Below are 19,095 nucleotides of genomic sequence, written 5' to 3'. Positions count from 1 at the left end.
ATCTTGACAGTTTCCTGGACCATGCTTCTGCTAGGTTCTTCATTGCTCTCACAGTGCTCATGTAGCTTTCATTATACAGCGTGTAATGCAGAAAAGTGTGCTCAAACGCTGAGTAAGAGATTTTCTCATCGGACAGCTTGCTAGGAAAAATAGGAGAATATACTCCTTTTACCTGACTTTATTTTGGTATTCTTAAGGCCCATTTTTACTTTAGCTGTTACTTGTACATCTTCAAAATGGCTGAGATTTACTTTACCCTCTCAAATTTGGCATTTATATATTTTCGGAGTATGGATTCTACTTGGATTTGAGAGTGTAACCTACTTACATGTTACATGTAGGACAGATAGTCTGAGTTGGGAATTTTTTTTTGCAGAATTGTCTATTCTAATAAAAATTACTGCAGTTCTCTTCAGGAAACTGATGACTGTAGAATCCCTAAGAGTCTCTTGACCGGCTCGTTATTGTTTCTCTGTCATCTTGCCTTTAGAGAGATTTTAGCAAAGGTAGTTTGGGAGAGTGCTTTGTGCACACTGAAACTTACAGGTGAACTGCAAAATCCACTGCCAAAATGCAATCTCTTTTTTACTGCTCCTTTATCATTTATATATAATGTCAGCCTTTTGAAGGGATTTTTCCATCTGAAAATGAAAAGGGAATTTTTCTTTTTGGCTTTTCATACTTTGCTAGAACTTGGCTCTTTTCTATCTCTATTTCCTGGAGGATTTGACTTCCTCTGGAAGCATGGGATTAACACCCTATCTTGTAGCTGAAGCTAGCGGTTCTCTCAGTCCTCAATTAAAGGGGTGAGTATATTGAGCTTTAGGCCTTTTCTATGCTTAAAAGTACCATTCCTACTGGCAAAAAAGTCACTTTTCTGATTTAGCTTATACTAGCTCTTGAATGACAGAACACTTTCCTGCCAGTAGAATTGCATCTAATTGCATAGCCAGTAGCTGGCATAGTCATGTCAGCACAAAGAAATGCCACCACTAACTGAGAAAGCTAAGCTGGCAAAACTTCTCACCATTGATCAAATGTTTCCTGATGTGGGAAAAAACCCCATTAAAATGCTTTCCTGTCCCTATAAAAATGTAAGCCTTGTTATGTATCTTAAGGAAGAGTAGAGAGAGAAAACAGTACCTGGTGGAGTGTTGTTTTTGAGCTTATGACTCCAGTTCTAAGTTGGTGGCCAGAAATTAAAGGAATTTATATTGGAATAAAGAAATGAGAAATACAGTAAGGCCCAACATTTACTTTTTGGCTTTCAGCTGGGTGAGAATCTTAAAAAAACCCAACCAAACAAAAAAAACCCCCTACTTTCCTAGGTCCTTGCAGAATTAGGCATTGGTGTGTCAAAAGCACACTGTAAGAATTGCCTTGATTTAGAACTGGATTCCAAAGAGAATCTCTTCTTTTTTTCAAATGAAAAAATAATGTATTCCCATGAAATCTGACTGTAACCCAGTTCTAACTAGTGATGAACAAAAAAAATTTAATTATCAGCACAATATTTTGATGCACAATAGTCTACTGAGTTAGTGCCATCAAATTAATTTCAGTCCAGTGCATTGAACCTGATTTGAACTGGAGTCTCCAGTATAGTATGAAGTGACTTATGGAGGTACTTAATGCATTGAGTCATCCTTCAGGACTACTTTTTTAGGTTCTTTCCTTCTTGTGGCATCCTTTTATTTTCTTTTTGTTTTACTTGAAATGATCATTGCTGAACTAGGGCTTTGATTGGGGATTTTAACTTTGTAAGTGGAAATGTTTTGTATTTTAGCAGTGGTGTTAAGTTGAAGGATTAGTGTATTTTAGTGATTTTGTGCCTGATATGATGATTTCTCCCTACAATTAAAATTTATCTAGTGCCTTTTGTTCTGCCACTGATATTATTTTTCCAATTAAATTAGTTATTTAAATTTTTAAAAACTGATTGTGTGTCCAGTAGGGTTCTGTGAGTAGGGCAGAACCACTCACATTGAGCAAATCGTGGGATCATTGTGTTAATTCTTGGTGCAACTTAACCTGGACTCATATGCAGTCCCGTGATGATGTAATAAGTAATCACATCTCATAAACAGGAAAGATAAAAGATAGAGTCACCCATGTGGAGGTGTATTGAGAGTCTATGTATCTACCTGAAACTTTTGTGTAAGCCTTAAGAATTCAATAGGGATTTGAGGGATGTTCAGTTCTTGCCCTGGTTCTCCTTAGAAAGGAGATGATTTCTATTTCTGCTTATTTTGAATATGCTTCTTGGTGCATTAGTTTATTTTAGTCAGTCCATCTAGAATTAGAAGATGTTCTATGCTATAGAAACTTACAGCATGATAAGCTGCTCTTAAAAACATAATGACATTTACATTTTTTCCCTCCTCCCACAGAAGTTGCAATTCAGATGGAAGAAAATAAAGTCTTCCAAGGAAATTTTTTTTTTTTTTTTATTTTTTTTTTTTGGTTTAGAGTATCTTTGTTTAAACAGGGTTTAAACCGACTAGGAAAGGTGCTGATCTCTTTAATGTCATCATATGAAGATAATTGGCTGCTTTTTAGAGCAATAAAATAATTTTCCAATAAAAATAGTGCAAATATTTCTGTCACTGGAAAATGGGAAGCAAAGCAGATTACTTAGCGATCGAACAAAACATTTTTGGTGAAGAATTTTCTTAGTAAAAGAGTTTAATTTTTACTGAATCTTTGTGGAACTACATTGCCCTCATAAACAAAACAGATTTCCCATGATAGATGATTTTGGACAGAAGCAAGATGCAAATTTATTTGAGAAAATAGAAATAGATCAAAATAACTTCTGGGGAACTTCATCATTTTTAGATGCTCTAATTGTGTTTTAGTCAGAAATATTCAGATGCCATTTACAAAGATGAGGAAGTTGCAGGTGGAGTAAAAATTTCTTAAGGTTTATAGGTGGCAAAGGTACACGAACACATAATCTGTTTTTAAAGTTTTCTAGGAGAATTGATGTATTTACTTGAGTTTGGGCTTGCAAGAGAGCTCTAGATGGTCATCAGATGCATCTCTCCACATCATACAAGAATGATTTAATTACACACATACCATCCTTGATAGATAAATGTCAAGTATAGATTTGTTTCCTGCATTTTAATATGTGTACTTCCAGTCTATGAATTTTAGCATGCATGAGATAAATTGTTGGCTTGAAGTATACTGTGGTTTATGGTTGTGACTTTTCTCCCATGCTTCTAACCTGCTGCTGTAGTCTAGCCCTGGTGTTTCTGAAAAGCAAAGAGCAGATGTATTGGCTTACTCAGCATGAGGTTCTGGGAGCCTGGGAGACTGAGTTTCATTTCTGTGTATCTTCCAGGAGTTTTAGTGAATTTTGGTAATTCATGTAGCAACTCTTTGTGTCCAGATGCTTTTGTAGAATGAGAAAAGAATCACTGCCCTGGCTGGAAGCAGTGCTTCAGAATAAGTACGCTGAGGATTTAACAGCACTCAGATACTGAAAGAAGGAGAGTACCTGTACCTGAGGTACATCATTGTTGTCTGTAATCTGCATCAGGAGAAACAGTGATCATCAAAGTATTTTATTCAAATGTGCTACATCTGGTTTGAACCCAGAAATCCTGAGCATGAATACCTTGTGTCATTAGACTTAAAATTTTGGAAAATGACCCATTCCTAAAGTTCATTCTTAGTCAAAATTGCCATTAGCTTCAAAGATAGTTTGGTAGAATAACACTTGAGTAAAAATTACAGGAATTTTTCCAGTAAATAACAAATAACTGAAAACAAACTTGTTTACTCTTCATTCCTGTATTCAGTATGTATCTAGGAGGGAAATAAATCTGCTGCGCACCCCGGGGTAAAGTATATTAATCAATCAGTTATCTTGTTAAGGCAAAGTAAATGACTTGCTGTGCTGAGTGAACACATTGCGATGCGTAAACTTTGCAGTGCTGTTAGCAATCCGATGCTGACTGTCAGCCATCCAGAAGCTGCTAGAGAAGTTAAAATACTGGAGGAGTGCAACAGCAGTGTAGCAATACATTCACAAGCCCATATTATAGCGTGGCCCAGAGCCAGCTGCAAATCTTTATTATTCAGGTGCACCCTTTGGCAAGCATTCTTCCATTGAGGCAAGGGTATTCTGCTCTTCCCTCAGCAGCAAGATATGGACAACCTACAGCATCCTGTTCAGTGATGGATTATTATTTTGTATGATAGTTGCAACAACAACAAAACACAACAACAACAACAAAAAGACATTCCACAGGGACAGACTAGATTTCATCTGTTTCAGATCACTTATTTTCATTCTTACATGAGTGTGAATGGTGCTGTTATTGTGAAAACACATGCAGAAAGATGCAGCAATGCTGAGGCTGTTTTGGGGCAGCTAGGGGCAGGCACTTCGAGTCACTGTGGTGTTGTTTTATTTTAAAAAAAGGTAGCTTAAGATTGGACACATGAGGACACAAACAGGTGTAGAAAGAATCCTGTTCCTCATTCTTCACTCTGAGACAGCCAGACACAAGCTACTGAGTGCACAGGAGCCATGAACCCCATGTAAGGAGACTCTGCCAAGTAGGGTGCATCAGTCAGTCGGCTGCTCCACATCCTTTAGGCTCGGAGCTCCTATCTTCCTGTGCCTGTCTTAGTAGATATAGCTGTAATCTTAAACAGGGAATGGCACACTTGGGCACAGCAGTTGTTTTTACGTGAACTTTAGGATTCATTCTCTTTCCACTTCCTTTAGTCCTGTTTCTATTTCTTTGAATTTTAAGAAGCAGGCAGAGGGAGAGCTGAAACAGAACTAACTCCTCAAAGGACAGCAGAGAGTCAGCTCCAATTACAGTGAGTCTGAAAGAAGCCATATATTAAAGCATTAATGATTTCAGAATTGCCGTATGTGTTTCTTAGATACACTGTTATTTCTTAATAGGTTCCACAGTGTAACAGGAGACCACTCTTTCTTCCCTGAGGTACTTGGCATACGCACGGAAACTCTGCTGTCTTGTCAGAAAGATGTATGTAGGCTTTACTGCCTTGTTAGACAGGTATTTGTAGGTTTAAGCGGTGGCTTGACTTTGAGGGAGCTGTTCAGCAGTAGCAATTCCAGAACACCAAAGGACTTGAAGCTAAGTGCTCACATCTTTCAGGGAAATCTAAGGATCTAAGTCAAACAGGCGATTAAAGAGATGTGGTTGCCTAACTTACAGATAGGTATTTCTAGAAGCAGCTTTGCAGTTTCTTGACCCTTCGAGGTCATCTGTCAGATCAGTCAGAAGTGAGAGCAGAAGCTCGGTCTGCTGGGAATCCCCATCCCAAGCCTCTGTCTGCAGGAACAGCTAATCATTAAGAGCAGAGCTGTGTTAATTCTACTTTGATTCATCTGATATTTAAAAAATCTAGATGGCTATTGAATAGCTAAAATACATGTTGTTACACTGACATTAAAATACAGAGGTTTTAAGTCAAATAGTCTACATTTGAAGAAGAGACTTTTTTTGGCTTGAAACCCTGTATATACTAATTATTAGCCAGTATAAGGTTTCCCACTCTTTGCCTTCTAGAGTTATTCACTTAGATTATTTAGATTCCTTGTTGATAAGATTTGTATCAACCTCTGAATCTCCTCCAGGACACTTTAAGACAAGCTGCTCCTGGAATGTGAAACAAAGGTTTGTTTAGAGCTCTCTTCAGTGTCAAGCTGAAGGCATTGTGGAAATAGCTGGAATAGTTACATCAATTCATGCCAAGGGTAACTCCCACCTTCAAGGAACAGCTCACTTCTGTGTATATCTATGTGCCTGTGTGTTCCTGTTCATACATACAGAAGAAAAGGGCATAATTAATTTATCATCTTCTGCAATGTAAAGTATAAACACTGTGATTAAATGAGCCACTCTGATAAATGATTTTATAAATGCTTGTGTAATGTCAACAGTAAAAGGAGAATTGCAGCTGTTATTTTGGCATGACATATATGCCATTTTCTTCTGATTGATTATTATCCTTGTGTCTCAGAGTTCAGAAACTGAAAGGAGAGGAGAATATGTAACCTATTTGTTTTTCCATGGGGAAACCCTCCCTGTTCTCCCACACACTTCCTGAGAAAGACACAATAATACCAGTACCTAGCAATAATAATAAAAATAATAATATGTTGCAATTGTGCTGTGGCTGGAAATGTTTGTACTTTGTTGATCCTGCAGGATGGTAATAATGCAATATTCAGCTCTTCCTGTTACAAAAAAAGAGTCAAGGGTGAAGACCTTAGAAGATGCTCCAAGGTGTTTTTCCTCTCTCATTAAGCTGTTTTGAAAATGCCAGTCAGTTTGCTGCAGTTTGTTCTTTGCCAAAGGAAACAGATTTGCTCTTGAGGAGCATTATTATCAACTGGAGAGATAAGTCATAACACAGGTTTTATTTAACTCCATCTTGAGTGGTGCAAATTTCACCAAAGACAGGGAAATGATCCCAGCCTTATCTTCAAGTTGGTGGCAGCATTTTAACAAGGAAAGCCCGAATACTCATGCAGTATTAGTGTTGCCACATTGTGAGAGGACATCAGTGCCCTGTTTCAAAACTGAAATAATTTACCCAATTAAAAAAGTCATATAGGACAGTTAAAGGAGGGTGTAGATGATGATGAAAATACAAACTGTTCTAGGGAACTGCATGTTTGCAGAGGTGTTTGCTGATGGATGTGAAATAGACAAGAAAGAGCAGGAGCTTTTGAAAAGTGTTTATTGAGAAAGTTTATACCGCACATTTCTCACTGTGCTGGAGGCAACTTTCTTCTAGTGTTATAAAATTTGTGAAGGTTACTGTATGCTAATTTTTTCTGCATCTCATAAAACTTTTAATCATAGATATCCTGAACTAACAGCTACTCTATTAGGTATACACATGCACACAAACAAGTGTGCTGCTTAGCCAGGTAAAATGACTATGACTAGATGTGTATGTCTATGTATGTATTTAATTCAGATTTCAGTGTCCTGTTTAAGAGTTCTGGAAAGGGATCACAGCCTCTTAAGGACGCACTGCTCCTGCATGTTATCATAAACAAAATGGCTCTGGAGTTCAGCATAGCACTGACATTTTGGTTATAATGCCAATAAACAAGAAAAACCCTGTGACACTTTGACTGTTTTCCTCACTGAAGCCATGAGGAACTGTCATGTGCTTACAGAGTTACTGTGTTGCTTTCTCCTCCTAACTCATTAAAATAAGGATTTTTAGCTAGGTTAAATGTTTTGGGCTTTGCCACATACACTACATAGCACATTTTTGCTCTACATCTTGTTGGGATGTAGAGCTTTTTTAGCTCAATTGCTGCAGACAGGAGCTAACATAAATGAAGTCTACTCTGAGTCAAAGGGTTTGTGATTTTTTGTGTGTAGGTTTTTTTAATAATTTTTTGTGATAGAAAGCTTTTGGTGCACCATAGGATTTTTGTGGGTCTGGTGGAGAAGGCTGTTGGTGTGCTGCTGTGCCAGATAAATTTGTTGAATTATCTGCTTGGAAAGTCAAACTGATAAAAACAGTCATCCATCATCTCTAGCTCAGACTCATGCCCTGGGCTAACTAACAAGATGGGCCATTTCAGGTGTTTCCTGGTGTTGTGGTGAGGGAGAAGATGATGTAAAATGGAGTGTCGTTTCATTAGAGCTAGTACCAGGTGCACTGGTTTATCCCAGCACTGCTGACTGCCTCCCACTCCTTGTCAAAGCAGTGAAATGCCTTGGTGCCATTTTGGGAAGGTGTCTGATAGGGCTAATGGTCCCTCTGGTAGGGAACAATTAGCAAATTGGGCTCTGCTGGTAGGCAGCAATAGCTTTTTTTGAAGTAGGATTGTGCTGGCAAAAGTTATTCTTCTTGCTGTAAACCAAACCAACTTGTGACCACTGAGTCCTGAAGAATCAATTGAAATTTGCCGAACACCCACCAGTCCTTGCAGAAGAAAATGTTTTTTTCTCAATGCGCTGTAGAGCAGGCAGGCCAGGATAACCCAATTCTGGCTGAGACAGCAGCTAGTTAAATTTAGGGGAAAGCAACAATCCCTCCCTCCTCTGAATTAATAGGCAAGAGACTTGGGGATGCAGGAACATGTTGTCATGGCCGAGTCTAAAGGCAAATCTGTAGGCTCCTCAGAGCTCCCCTGAAAAACAAATCTAAGACAGGAAGGGCCATTCTAAAAATAATGTGGAGTTTTATTTACAGCAGGTATTCACAGAGGCACTGGAATTCTCTTTGGAATGCCTGAAATTTGACTGTAACCCTCAATCTGAGTCTCCCAGTATACCCTACATACACAAAATGAATGTGCCCTCATCTCTACACCATCAGCTTGGCTTAGTTTGTGCCACAAACCGGTGAAGCTGGTTGACATTATGGGCTCGGTCCTACAGTTAAACACCTGCTGGATTCCATGGGAAGGATCACAGAAAAAGCTTTGGTACTGGCCTAGGCCTGATCTAAAGGTGTGTACATTCCTTTTACCAGTGAAGGCTTCATAGCATGAAAGTGGAGTTATGGAGAGATCTGATTCCTTCACCTCCTCAAGAAGGAGAATAGTGCCTTGCAGTATGTTTGTGCCTTTAAGTTCTTTGCATTTCAAGAACGTGTAACTCTGGCAAGATGTAGGTTGTGATTGCAGCTTGACAGGAGGATGGAGGGAAGTGCGAGGGGAGGCAGTTTGGGACAAGCCAACGAAACCCATCTTGCACGTGCTATAATAGATTGATTTATTGCTGCTCAATGGCTGTAGGATTTCAGGTAACTTTGCTCCAACATCATCTGTGCAGCTACCAACAGAAATAAAAGGAGTTTATTGACTTCTACTTTGGACAAAATAGTGTTAACTGACTTCCATTAGGCACTGAGCAGATCAGCTTACCCTCTTGTTTTTGAATAACTGCTACACCACCGATCATCACTGCTGACTTATGATTTTTTTTGTCAGTGTCAGGGTACCTTCTATCCATCTGGCCCCATTGGGTTCTCAGACATTTTAAGGGATGCACATGCATTTTATTTGTTTCCAAAAAGCTACACAGATCCATCTTCTGGGAGTTATTAATTTGTGCACTACAACTGAAAGCTACTTTGAATACAAGTCACACATCAGACAACCCTGCAGGTCTTTCTGCATGTTCTGTGCTGTATCTGATAGCTGGCTATTTATAAGATAGGTGTCTGTAATACACATTGCGCAGCTTGTCTGTCCTTCGAATATAGATAGAGTATTGTAAAGCCAAAAAAAAGTCACATTTTTTTCTTCATTATTTTGTGCTGATTTTTTCCCCTGGGCATTCATGATTTCTTCTATGTAGAGATAAAAGTACCTGCTGTAAGCAGAGTATTTTTGGTAGTGGTATTACATGTAACTTGTGACTGACTTTGATTTACTCTGGTGATAGCTGTTTTAAAATTAATTGAAATTAATTTTATTTTATTTTTTTTTTTTTTTTTTTGGCATCCTGGGGTAAAATGTCAGAAATTATAGAAATGCCAACCTGTGAATACAAACTTTTGCTGATGAGGAGAGAAATGACCAGGATTTTCTTTTAATGTTTTGCTGACATATGGTGCTTCTAACCAAGTGACAAATTAATTGACTAGATGTAAAAGAGACGGACAGTGCTTAGCAAGGAAGGACAGGATATGCATTTTAAGACAGCTGGTTCTGCTTCTGTTGGATTATGGAGACAATATATATTGGACAGCTAACGAGTCTCTGTTGCATAAGATAGATTCTCCTTATAACAGAATTGCACACTTTGTCTCTAAATGGGCTTATTATACACATCATTGCACAATGTTTGAAGAGCTTGGTTGGCCCGTGTAGAGGGTTAGAAGAGAAATAAATTGGAAAACAATTGCACATAAGACCTTCAATCCATCAACTGCTCCTTATTTATCCAAATTACCATTACACTCTTCCAAAATACAAATCTGTGATACATTCAGGGGTGGAATGTTAATACTGACCAGACAGATTTTGACAAGGCAGATTTTTCTTTTGCGGTTGTTTTTAACTTGCAGTAAAATCTTACTTCCTCAGGAAGAAAAAGTGGTAGTGGAAACCACTTGTAGTGACATAACAACTCTCTACTGAGAATGAATTCTCAATCTAATTTTTGCCACTATGCAAACTCCAGTCTGAGTCTCAGGAGGTTTTGAATTTTCCAGAGAAAAACTGTGAACAACTTCATTTATCAGGAGCTCTTCCTCAGTAATATTTAGAATTTAAGGGCAATGCTTGCAAAAGTAATTTATGATTTGAAGTGTTTCCATTTTGGGATCCCAACTTGTGACTGTTTTAGTGCATGGTTTTCAGAAAATACTTAAGGTCTAAAAACTCTGGACTCTTCATGCTCTTAAAGACCGGGCACCTACAATTTTACATCTTCAAAATAACAAACCATTTTTGAAAATCATGGCTCAACCACTGGGCAAGGTTAAATGTAGCAATTCTACGTGATGTTATGTACTGTTTCCCATGTCGGTGTTAAGAATTCTCTGGTAAGACTTGTAGACAGAGCTTATAAAAAAGGCAGCAAAAATCTATTTTGTCAAAACCAGTGTAAATAATCACCTATCCTACCTCCTACTTGGCATTTGTCTTCTTCAGTTAAATCTTTTGTCTGCTAGTCTGACTTCCAGTCGAATAACCCTCCTTTTTAATTCCAGCTCTCCAGGTACCAGACAAAGATGGGATCTTGCTAAATAATACTAAATAATAACAATCTTAGTCTGATAGGGTAGATACTAAAAATATTGTAATGTGCAAAGCTATGAAGGTGGCTTTGTTCAATGCTTTATTTCTCAGATTTAAAACAAGTCCATCCTTAAAACACAGCAGAAAACAGCCTTTCAGTACAGAAAGCTGTAAGTGGGTCCGTGGTGTGGTTTCTGTTCAGGCCGTGGCTATGATCACTTTCCACAAGTACAGTGTTCCAACATGAAGGAAGAGGAGACGTGACAAAGAAAAATTACTTGGTGGTAATTGTGCTAGTCATAGTTGTTGCTGTTTATACTTTCTTTCCCTTTACCATTGCCTCTGCAGTTAAACTGGATTTTTTTTTATTTAAATATATATATATATATGTGTGTGTGTGTGTGTGTGTGTGTGTGTGAATGTGCTTTGCAAGATTTTCTTTGGACAAAGTAGTTATTCTTTTGTACAGTCCTTCCCTGATATTTCTATAGCCTGCTCACATCCTGTTGGGTGAAGCTATGATCCTTAATGTAAGGCAGCGTGGCTCATAAGAAGAAAGATTGCAATAACCACAGTTACTAGTAATTAATTTCCCAGGCCTGGGTACTTTTCCAGTGACTGTTTTATGTTCTCTGTGGTGGAGCATGCTCACTGATGACAGTGTTTAAGAGTATTTCATTCGTGGTTTGAAGTAGCTGGATGTTTCTCTTAATGAGCTCTCCCACTGCTATCACAACAACTTTAAATACCGTATGGCTAGTGAGGAAAGACTGACAGAGAGGCAGATTTGTTTCTGCAAATATCTTCCTGATTGAGTTGCATGTTTCAGTAAGGTTGATTTCATCACAGGTTGTGCTGCTGCTATATTAGTTTTATAAGAGTTGTGCCTCTTGTCTTTTTCTTAGGAAAAGGAGAAACTTTATGTGGAATTGAAGCACGTCTTGGCCCGGCAGCCTGGGCCTGAAGCTGCAGAACAGTTGCAGCTCTACCGGCACACTCTCCGTGAGAAGACTAAACAGCTGAAAGTAAGAGATGCCCCTTATCTCTGGCTGAAGGGCTGCCAGGATTGCAGAATGACTTCATCAGTGATCCTGGAGAGTGAGGCTTCAGGAAGATTCAGTGTGCATGCCTTCATATATTAGATCAGGAAAATAAGATATACTGCATCACCCAAGGGAGAACCAATATCAGTAGAAGAGCTTTTGTTTTTTTTCACATTATGCTAGTTTGTTTCATTAACATAGAGGAAAAGTCTTATTAGAATATGAGTGTACAGCACAGTGCTGTAAATGCTTTTTGTGCAGGGGCATTCTGGGACACTATCAGTTTTTCATTAAGCTTATTCTCCTTCCCTTTTCTTGAACTGTTAAAATCTTTAATAAGCAAATCAAATAATTTCATTTTCTTTTTAACAAACTAGCAGGAATATATTGAGAATTGAGTCTTAAATTCTTGTTATTTCTCTTGCCATGTGTACATATACATTAGACCTGCAACTTCTATAGGGATGACAGGAGTAACCTGTCCTAACCCCTTGTCACTCGAAGGGAGGGTTTCCTGGTTCTTAAAGAATCTTGTGGGAAACTTTGAAAGCATGATATTAAAAAGTGATTGCTTTGATAGAATAAGCTGATCTTCCCTTGTTCTTGCCTGCATGAGAGATCAGTCTCTCCAGGAGTTCATCTACTTCTACAGCTCCTCTCTCTGTTGAAGTCATCATCTCCTGTTCACTGCATCATAATAACGTCTATACTAACCATGAGGAAAAAAATGCAGGAGCAGATGGGCCCTTAGGAAACAAAGAGGCTGTTATGCAAATCTTAGCTTTCCACAGGGAAGAAAAACAATGAAGAAAATGTAAAATAGAAGCCAAACTTTAGCTAAACTGAATGTGATTTGAAGTTTTCCATACGGTTCCCATTTCTCCTTGATGCAGTCAATTGCTACTGTGTATTTCAGGCACAGTGTGTTGTAGAGTACTGGCTTACATGCCATTTTGTGGTTCCAGGTCAAGCTATTCTCCTTCTTAAAGAAATAAAACAGACTATGCATGCTTCTACTTTTTTTAAATTTTACTGATTCACATGAAAGCAGCATTGTATTCATATTTACATGGCCTGGTACTACTTTGCCTGTGTGGATTTAATTACTTCATGTAACAAAGTGGATCCCTGTGAATAAACCCCGTTATTATTAAATAAATCCCTGCTTTATTATTTTTTAAGACCTTCGTTTTGGGTTTTCAACCAGATTTGTGTCCCAGAACATTAAGAGATAATATATATATATTAATACCATTCCCATAATGCTTGGGACATATTTTGCAGGTTTTACTGTGGTTAAATGGCATAGCCTTAGTTTTGTAATTTGTCTTAGGTGACCAGAGGTGATCAAATTAAACATGATAGAAAATGAGGTGTGGTAGAAAATGTTGATGTCTTATATTGTCAAATGTGAAAGGAAAAAGTGCTTGTAAAAGTGCTAACTTATTTGTAAGTGAAACTAACATCTCCTGTTTCTGCTTTTTGCCTTTTGTTTGTTAGGTTTTGTCCTCAGAACTGAATATGTATGAATCACAGAGCCAAGAATACAAACATGAAATTGAAAAACTTGCCAATGAGCTTCTGAACGTGAAAAAGAAATATCTGGCTCAGAAACGCAAGGAACAACAGGCCAAGTATGGGAAAATAATAGTTTTATGTACACAACTTTCTGTATAAACTAGATTTTTTTTAGACCCTGCTTTACCTTTTGATCAGAATGTGGCCAGCTTTGACTGAGGTGATAATATTGTTGCATGATTTTCTTTAATATTATCCTGAATATCACTTCAATCTGATCTAGATTTACCATGATCTATGACCAGTACAAGAACATCCCGCAGAGATGTTGCTGACATGTTCTACAGTCCAGTTAAATTATTCATATCAAATGAGATGGTGCCCAGAGGACACAGATTAGTGTCTGGTCTCTCACATCGAATGAGAGATCCTTAAGCATTATGAAGACCTCAGTGCATTTTACAAGTTATAATAAAACGGCATCTTATACTGAGGACAACCTTTCTTCAGGTGTCAACTACAGAATCCTAGTGTAAGAACAATGTTGTTGTTTCCCAGATGTGGTAGCTGTGACTGATGACTATCCCCTTCTGGCAGCAAATACCATTGCCAGTGGTTGCAGAGAAGAACATTTCCCATCCACTTCTTATTCCCTTCATATAACCAGAGGAAGGAAAGTGAGCAATGCTCGGAGTCTGGCTTTGTCAGATGTCTTACCCTTTTGATGGTAGAGCTCAAAAACTTTCCTGTAGGTAGTTGTTGTCTCTCCTTAACCAATAGCAGTTTGATGACACCTGCCTGCTACTCTCAGTCCAGAACTGAGCACTCAGCTGCTCCTCTTGATTAAAATAAAATTACTAGAATTTTAGTTGCCCAATTTCTGGCCCATTAAAGTGACCTAATTTGCACTGGCTGAGAGATGAGACTATTCTGATAATGAATCTCCAGGCTGGGACACTAAAACTATTAGTTCCTTCTGAAAATTGAGTTATTGGACTTTCCTTTTAAAGAGGAATTTCTTAGATTTCTGCAGTCAGATGACATGATCTGTTACTAAGCTTTTCTGTGTATACCTTTTGTCTTTCCCCGCCTTTCCACCCTCAGTGCGTCCCTTCCTCAGACACCAAAGCCAGCAGTTCTCTACGTTGCTGAATATAATTCAGAGCTGCCTGTATCTACTTCCTTAATCATATTTCAGCCAGCAAACATTTTTGATGACTAAATTAGCAAAATAGTCAGTGATAAGCAGTGACTTTTGTCCATCTGCAAATTGCATAATGTTACCTTAATGTTTGGAATTAGCAACAATTGTGCAGTGCTAATGGCCTTCCTGGAGCTTTAGGATCAATATGTGAGGCTACCATAATGCCTGATAATCCATTTCCAGCAGCTAAGTGTCCTCTTCACAATAGTTTTAATGTTTCCATTTTGGACCCTGGCATCATGTTTCTTTCTGTTCATCAGATGAGAAGAAATTCATCTATGCTTTGTGGTTATATTCTACCTAGAATTAGTTCCTGTCATAACTATTGAAAAAATCCAACTTATTAGGGGCATAACTGCTTTAAAGTAAAACAAAAATATTATGCGAGGTAATGGTGACTGAACTTGGGTCTGTCAATCTTACACAGTGAATGGAATTTTGTGGTGCAGGTCGGTTAGTGATGGACTCATTACACTGCTTATGGGTTCAGGATAGACATCTGCCATTAGTGCAGCTTGTCAGGTTGTTGTTCATGTGGGCAGGCATGACTGTAGTCCGATAAGCATGATGTCTTTGTGACATCTGTGTTTTGAAAGTACATTCAGATGCTGTTAGTGGTGCTTCTGCAGCATGGTAGTATCTCATTGCTTTGAGCTCCTCAGGCTCGGAAGATACCAGCACTGTGCTGTCAGCCCTGACTTGAACTTTTTCTGTCTTTGTGGCAGCTGAGAGATAGCCAGGTGCTGGGCTTTGCTCTATTCTGTCCTTCATTGTTTTGCTCCCCAGTTCAACCTGTTGGACCACATCCTGCTTTGAAGGATATGCACACCCCAAAGCATAACTGGGCATATCAGTCCTGCATAACTGCAGCTTCTGTAATCTCTAGACTGTGCTTTGCATTGCCCAGCAACAGTGCAAAGGAAACAACCTTGTGCAAGCTTCCTTCTCCAAACCACCAACTGTGCATGACATGTCTTTTGCTTTCTGCAATAGAGAGAATCCTTCCCCGAGGAGTCCTTCACCCGTGACGCACAGCCATTCCACACTCAGACTGGGCTGGACAGGCACTGCCTGGTGTGTAGATGATAGCCAAAGAGCCAGGGGCATTTGATTCGTACAATCTCAGGTTTCTCTAAATCCCAGCTGACACAAAACCACTGACTTGATCTCTATCATGTCAGCTAATGTTAACATCATGTCTAAAATAAATGTGTCTGGTTTTGCTAATAAAAAGAGGATCATGTCAGGACAATAGCATTAATAGCATTATTGACTACCCTGGTATGAAGGAGAACCTCATACAAAGGTATCATCTAAAGCTTTTATTGATTTGCACAAGACAGTTCTGGTTTGTGATTTAAAGACTTGATACTGAACTAATGCAGCTTTCCATGGGATCCTGAAGGAATATAATGAGTGACAACAGGAATTTAGCTTTGTTTTGTGTTCAAGCTGAAAATCCAGTGTTTAAGATTTTGGTAGTGAGTTTGAAATCCTTTTTTTCTGCTCTCAGATTCTGAATGTTGTCTTTCCTAGATGTCTTATGTTTTCTTTTTCTCACTCTTCCCATTCTCTCTTTCTGCTTCTTGCACCTTTTCTGCTTCAGTAGTTTTCCTAGTTTCTTCTAGCACCAGGGTTCCATTTTGATCTTGGTAAGAATCAGTGAGAAAATATGAAGATTAAATCCACACCAGAGACCTGATCCTGCAGTCCTATATATGTAAATAACTGCACTGAGGGATGTCAGTAGTAACTGGGAGCTTTTGCACATGATTGCTTGCACATTAATTCTGCATAATATATTACAGTATTCAGCTGCCTAGAGTTTTCCATACTGATGAGCACATCTGTTGGCTCTCTATGTGAGAGCATGAAGAAAGAATGAGCATGGACTCTGGATCATTTTCTCTCCCCAAAGTTGGAAGTCTAATAGTGAACCAGGTTGACCCATCTAAATGTAGCATGTTAGTTTTTAGTGCTATCAGCTGGCACATCCATTAGTGTTACACTGATATAATTAAAATCATTTATAAATTATATTCATGGGTAAATTCATCTGTGCCATCTTCTGCCTATTCTCCCACCTCCATATAGTTTCAGTTTGGAAAAAGAAGCATAACTAGTCATCAGACAGAATTTCTCTGAACTCCCTCCTCTCCCAACACAGGATATTTAGGGGCAAATAGAAAAGTATTAATTCCAGGAAATGTTTTCTTTCTGGGGACTGTTAATGTGACAAGGTTAGATTTTGCAAAAGCCTGGTTGCACTCATGTTTGCATCTCACTCTCAGTGACTGTAAAATGAAAGTATTGGCACTAACCTTCTTTGTAAAGCCTTGGGACCTCTGCTATTATGATAAACTTCATAAAGCTCCACTTGGTTAATTTTAAGTATCTTAGACTTTTCTCTGAAACCTCCATGTATATCACAGTGAGTTTGAAATACTGCCCTTTGTATTTGTTCTGCTCTGTTTACCTCCCCAGCCTTGTAAGAGTGGGAACCAACTAACCTTTGTTCCCTCTTCTTAAGGCCATCAGATTCAAGGCTTCCTGGATCCTTAGATGGAGCAACTTCCTGGGGCTATCAGTGCACCCACAGAACACTTAGTTTTCTGCAAATGTCACGGGCAGGGTAATTATTGCTAGAACTTTGTTAAAATGTGAAGACAGATAACTCTATTTATTCATTAAAATTCAACAAAGAAAAAATATCTCCCCATTGTGCCTTTGATGAGTGTAGCTGTTTGTTTGAGAATAGGCATATACTTGCTAGAATGGGATGGTGATTAGAAATTTGAAGTCACGGAGCTCATGTACAAACTTGCTCTAATGAGGTGCTCTGACCATTTTGGGGACTAGCACAAAGAGAGCTCATTTATTTCTAATTTTGAATAACTCCAAAAACCATCAGTAGGCTTGCAATTAGATCTAAACAGACACCTAGTCTTGGCGGTTTATCCTAACAGGCTTTAATCAACAATTTTTTAATGATCTCTTGATATGTGCTTGCATCAAAGAAACTTTGGAGGACACAGATTTCCTTCATTTGTAAACATCACTGGGCTGCAGAATGAAATATCTATTTTCCTTTTCTTTGTTTTTATTTAAAGGGAGAAGGAGCGATCCCTGACTGACACGGAGCCTGAGTTTCCACGCCACAGGTCTGATGTTGCTCTCTTCACCGGAGGGGGCTTTGCTTTCAGCAGACCCCTTCCCAAAGTTACAGCTTAGGAACGGACTCATCACATTCTCATTCTCGGTTTCTGGCTAAACTCTTTGTGCTGGGTTGTTTGAGAAACTGTATTTTTAAAAGAAATTCAGAATCAACTTTCCTTCTGAAGTCACTGTATTGCCTTCAGGAAAAGGCATTTTATAGCAGAATTAATGTAGTTTTGGTTTATAAACTTGTGGACCAAATCTGCCCCTATGATGCCAGCAGAAGCCTGCTCTGGAGTAACTGAATAGTGGAGACCATGCAGATATTTCTTCTTCATACTGCATCTCTGTTTAGCACTGTAACACCACAAAATGCCTTAATATATAGTTATTTCCCCTTTATCTGCCTTTGTTGTAAGTACTCACTCCATTTATCTTCTGACTCAAAGCACCTGAAAGAAATGAGAAAACAAAAAAGAGGAAAAATTAATAGGCTGCTCTTTCAAGCCCTACTGAGCAAATGCAAAATTAACAAGACTACTTAGATGTACACACGTCGCAGTTCTTTGTGCAGTAGTATATAATAGGGTTTATGCAGTGTTTGCTACAATCATTAGTAAGATCAAGGAAGTTTGTGGCCACAATGTACATTATTAAGAATATGATTCTGTTTACTCTGGTAGACAGAAAGTGACATAATTATGTCTGTTCAACTGAGGCCACTGTACGCACTGACTGGGACATGCTGTTCTCCCACATAAATCCTTCCAAGTGATTAAAACTTGGACTCAAAACATGACAAACTTTGCTCTTTAATTTCTAGACACTTGGGCATTTTTGTAACTTTCAGAAATTGTTTTTGTAATACAGCAGGAGCCCTCCAACCTTTTCAGCCAAAAGAGATTTAATTACCATTCATTAACAAGTGAAATAACAAAGTCACGGCATGAGGTGCTGAAGTATAGAAAACTTTCAAGCTGTAAAATAAAATGTTTTGAAACTGATTTGTACATGGAAGCTTTTTCCCAGCCTGGGGGATAAAAATACATGTCCAAAGAGATATGCTGATAAATATTTCACATGCACAAAAAAACCCTTTGCAAAGATTTTGTTCTTTCCTTTGGTGGAATACATAATTAAATATTAAAGCTACTATGGGAAACTTTTTAATGGAAGTGTTTAATTCAAAGGAATCAAGTTAAATACGACAGGGATCTACTTCGCTTTTACACTGGGGACCAGAACACTTAGTCATCAGATCCATTGTATTTTTCTTTTGTTCTCCGAATAGCTATTATTGCTTTTTCTCTGTCAAGTGCATTATGCTAAAGTTATCATTTTAGGACAGTCATGCTGTCTGAATTGTATCTTTTGTGTACCTGACATGTCCTTATACTTAGAATAATTGAGAATAACTGACATGGGTACTTGAATCATAGCATCATAGAATGGTTTGG

The 19,095-nt window shown here is 38.4% G+C and overlaps 1 protein-coding gene across 1 annotated transcript in view; it reads left to right on the top strand.

The window, feature by feature from the left end:
• The window catches only part of CFAP58 (cilia and flagella associated protein 58), a 58,429-nt gene extending 40,716 nt beyond the window's left edge, over window positions 1-17,713 (top strand). The window contains exons 16-18 of the mRNA XM_010168336.1: window positions 11,623-11,742; window positions 13,261-13,394; window positions 17,593-17,713. Coding sequence (XP_010166638.1) covers window positions 11,623-11,742; window positions 13,261-13,394; window positions 17,593-17,713 — 375 coding nt within the window. The remainder of the gene's footprint in view (window positions 1-11,622; window positions 11,743-13,260; window positions 13,395-17,592) is intronic.
• The last annotated feature ends 1,382 nt before the right edge of the window (window positions 17,714-19,095 follow it).

The sequence above is a fragment of the Antrostomus carolinensis genome, unplaced genomic scaffold, assembly GCF_000700745.2.
Source record: "Antrostomus carolinensis isolate BGI_N321 unplaced genomic scaffold, ASM70074v2 scaffold46915, whole genome shotgun sequence".
NCBI classification, from domain to species: Eukaryota; Metazoa; Chordata; class Aves; order Caprimulgiformes; family Caprimulgidae; genus Antrostomus; species Antrostomus carolinensis.
The sequence above is the reverse complement of the archived record's forward strand: the minus strand, read 5'-3'. Positions and strand labels throughout refer to the sequence as shown.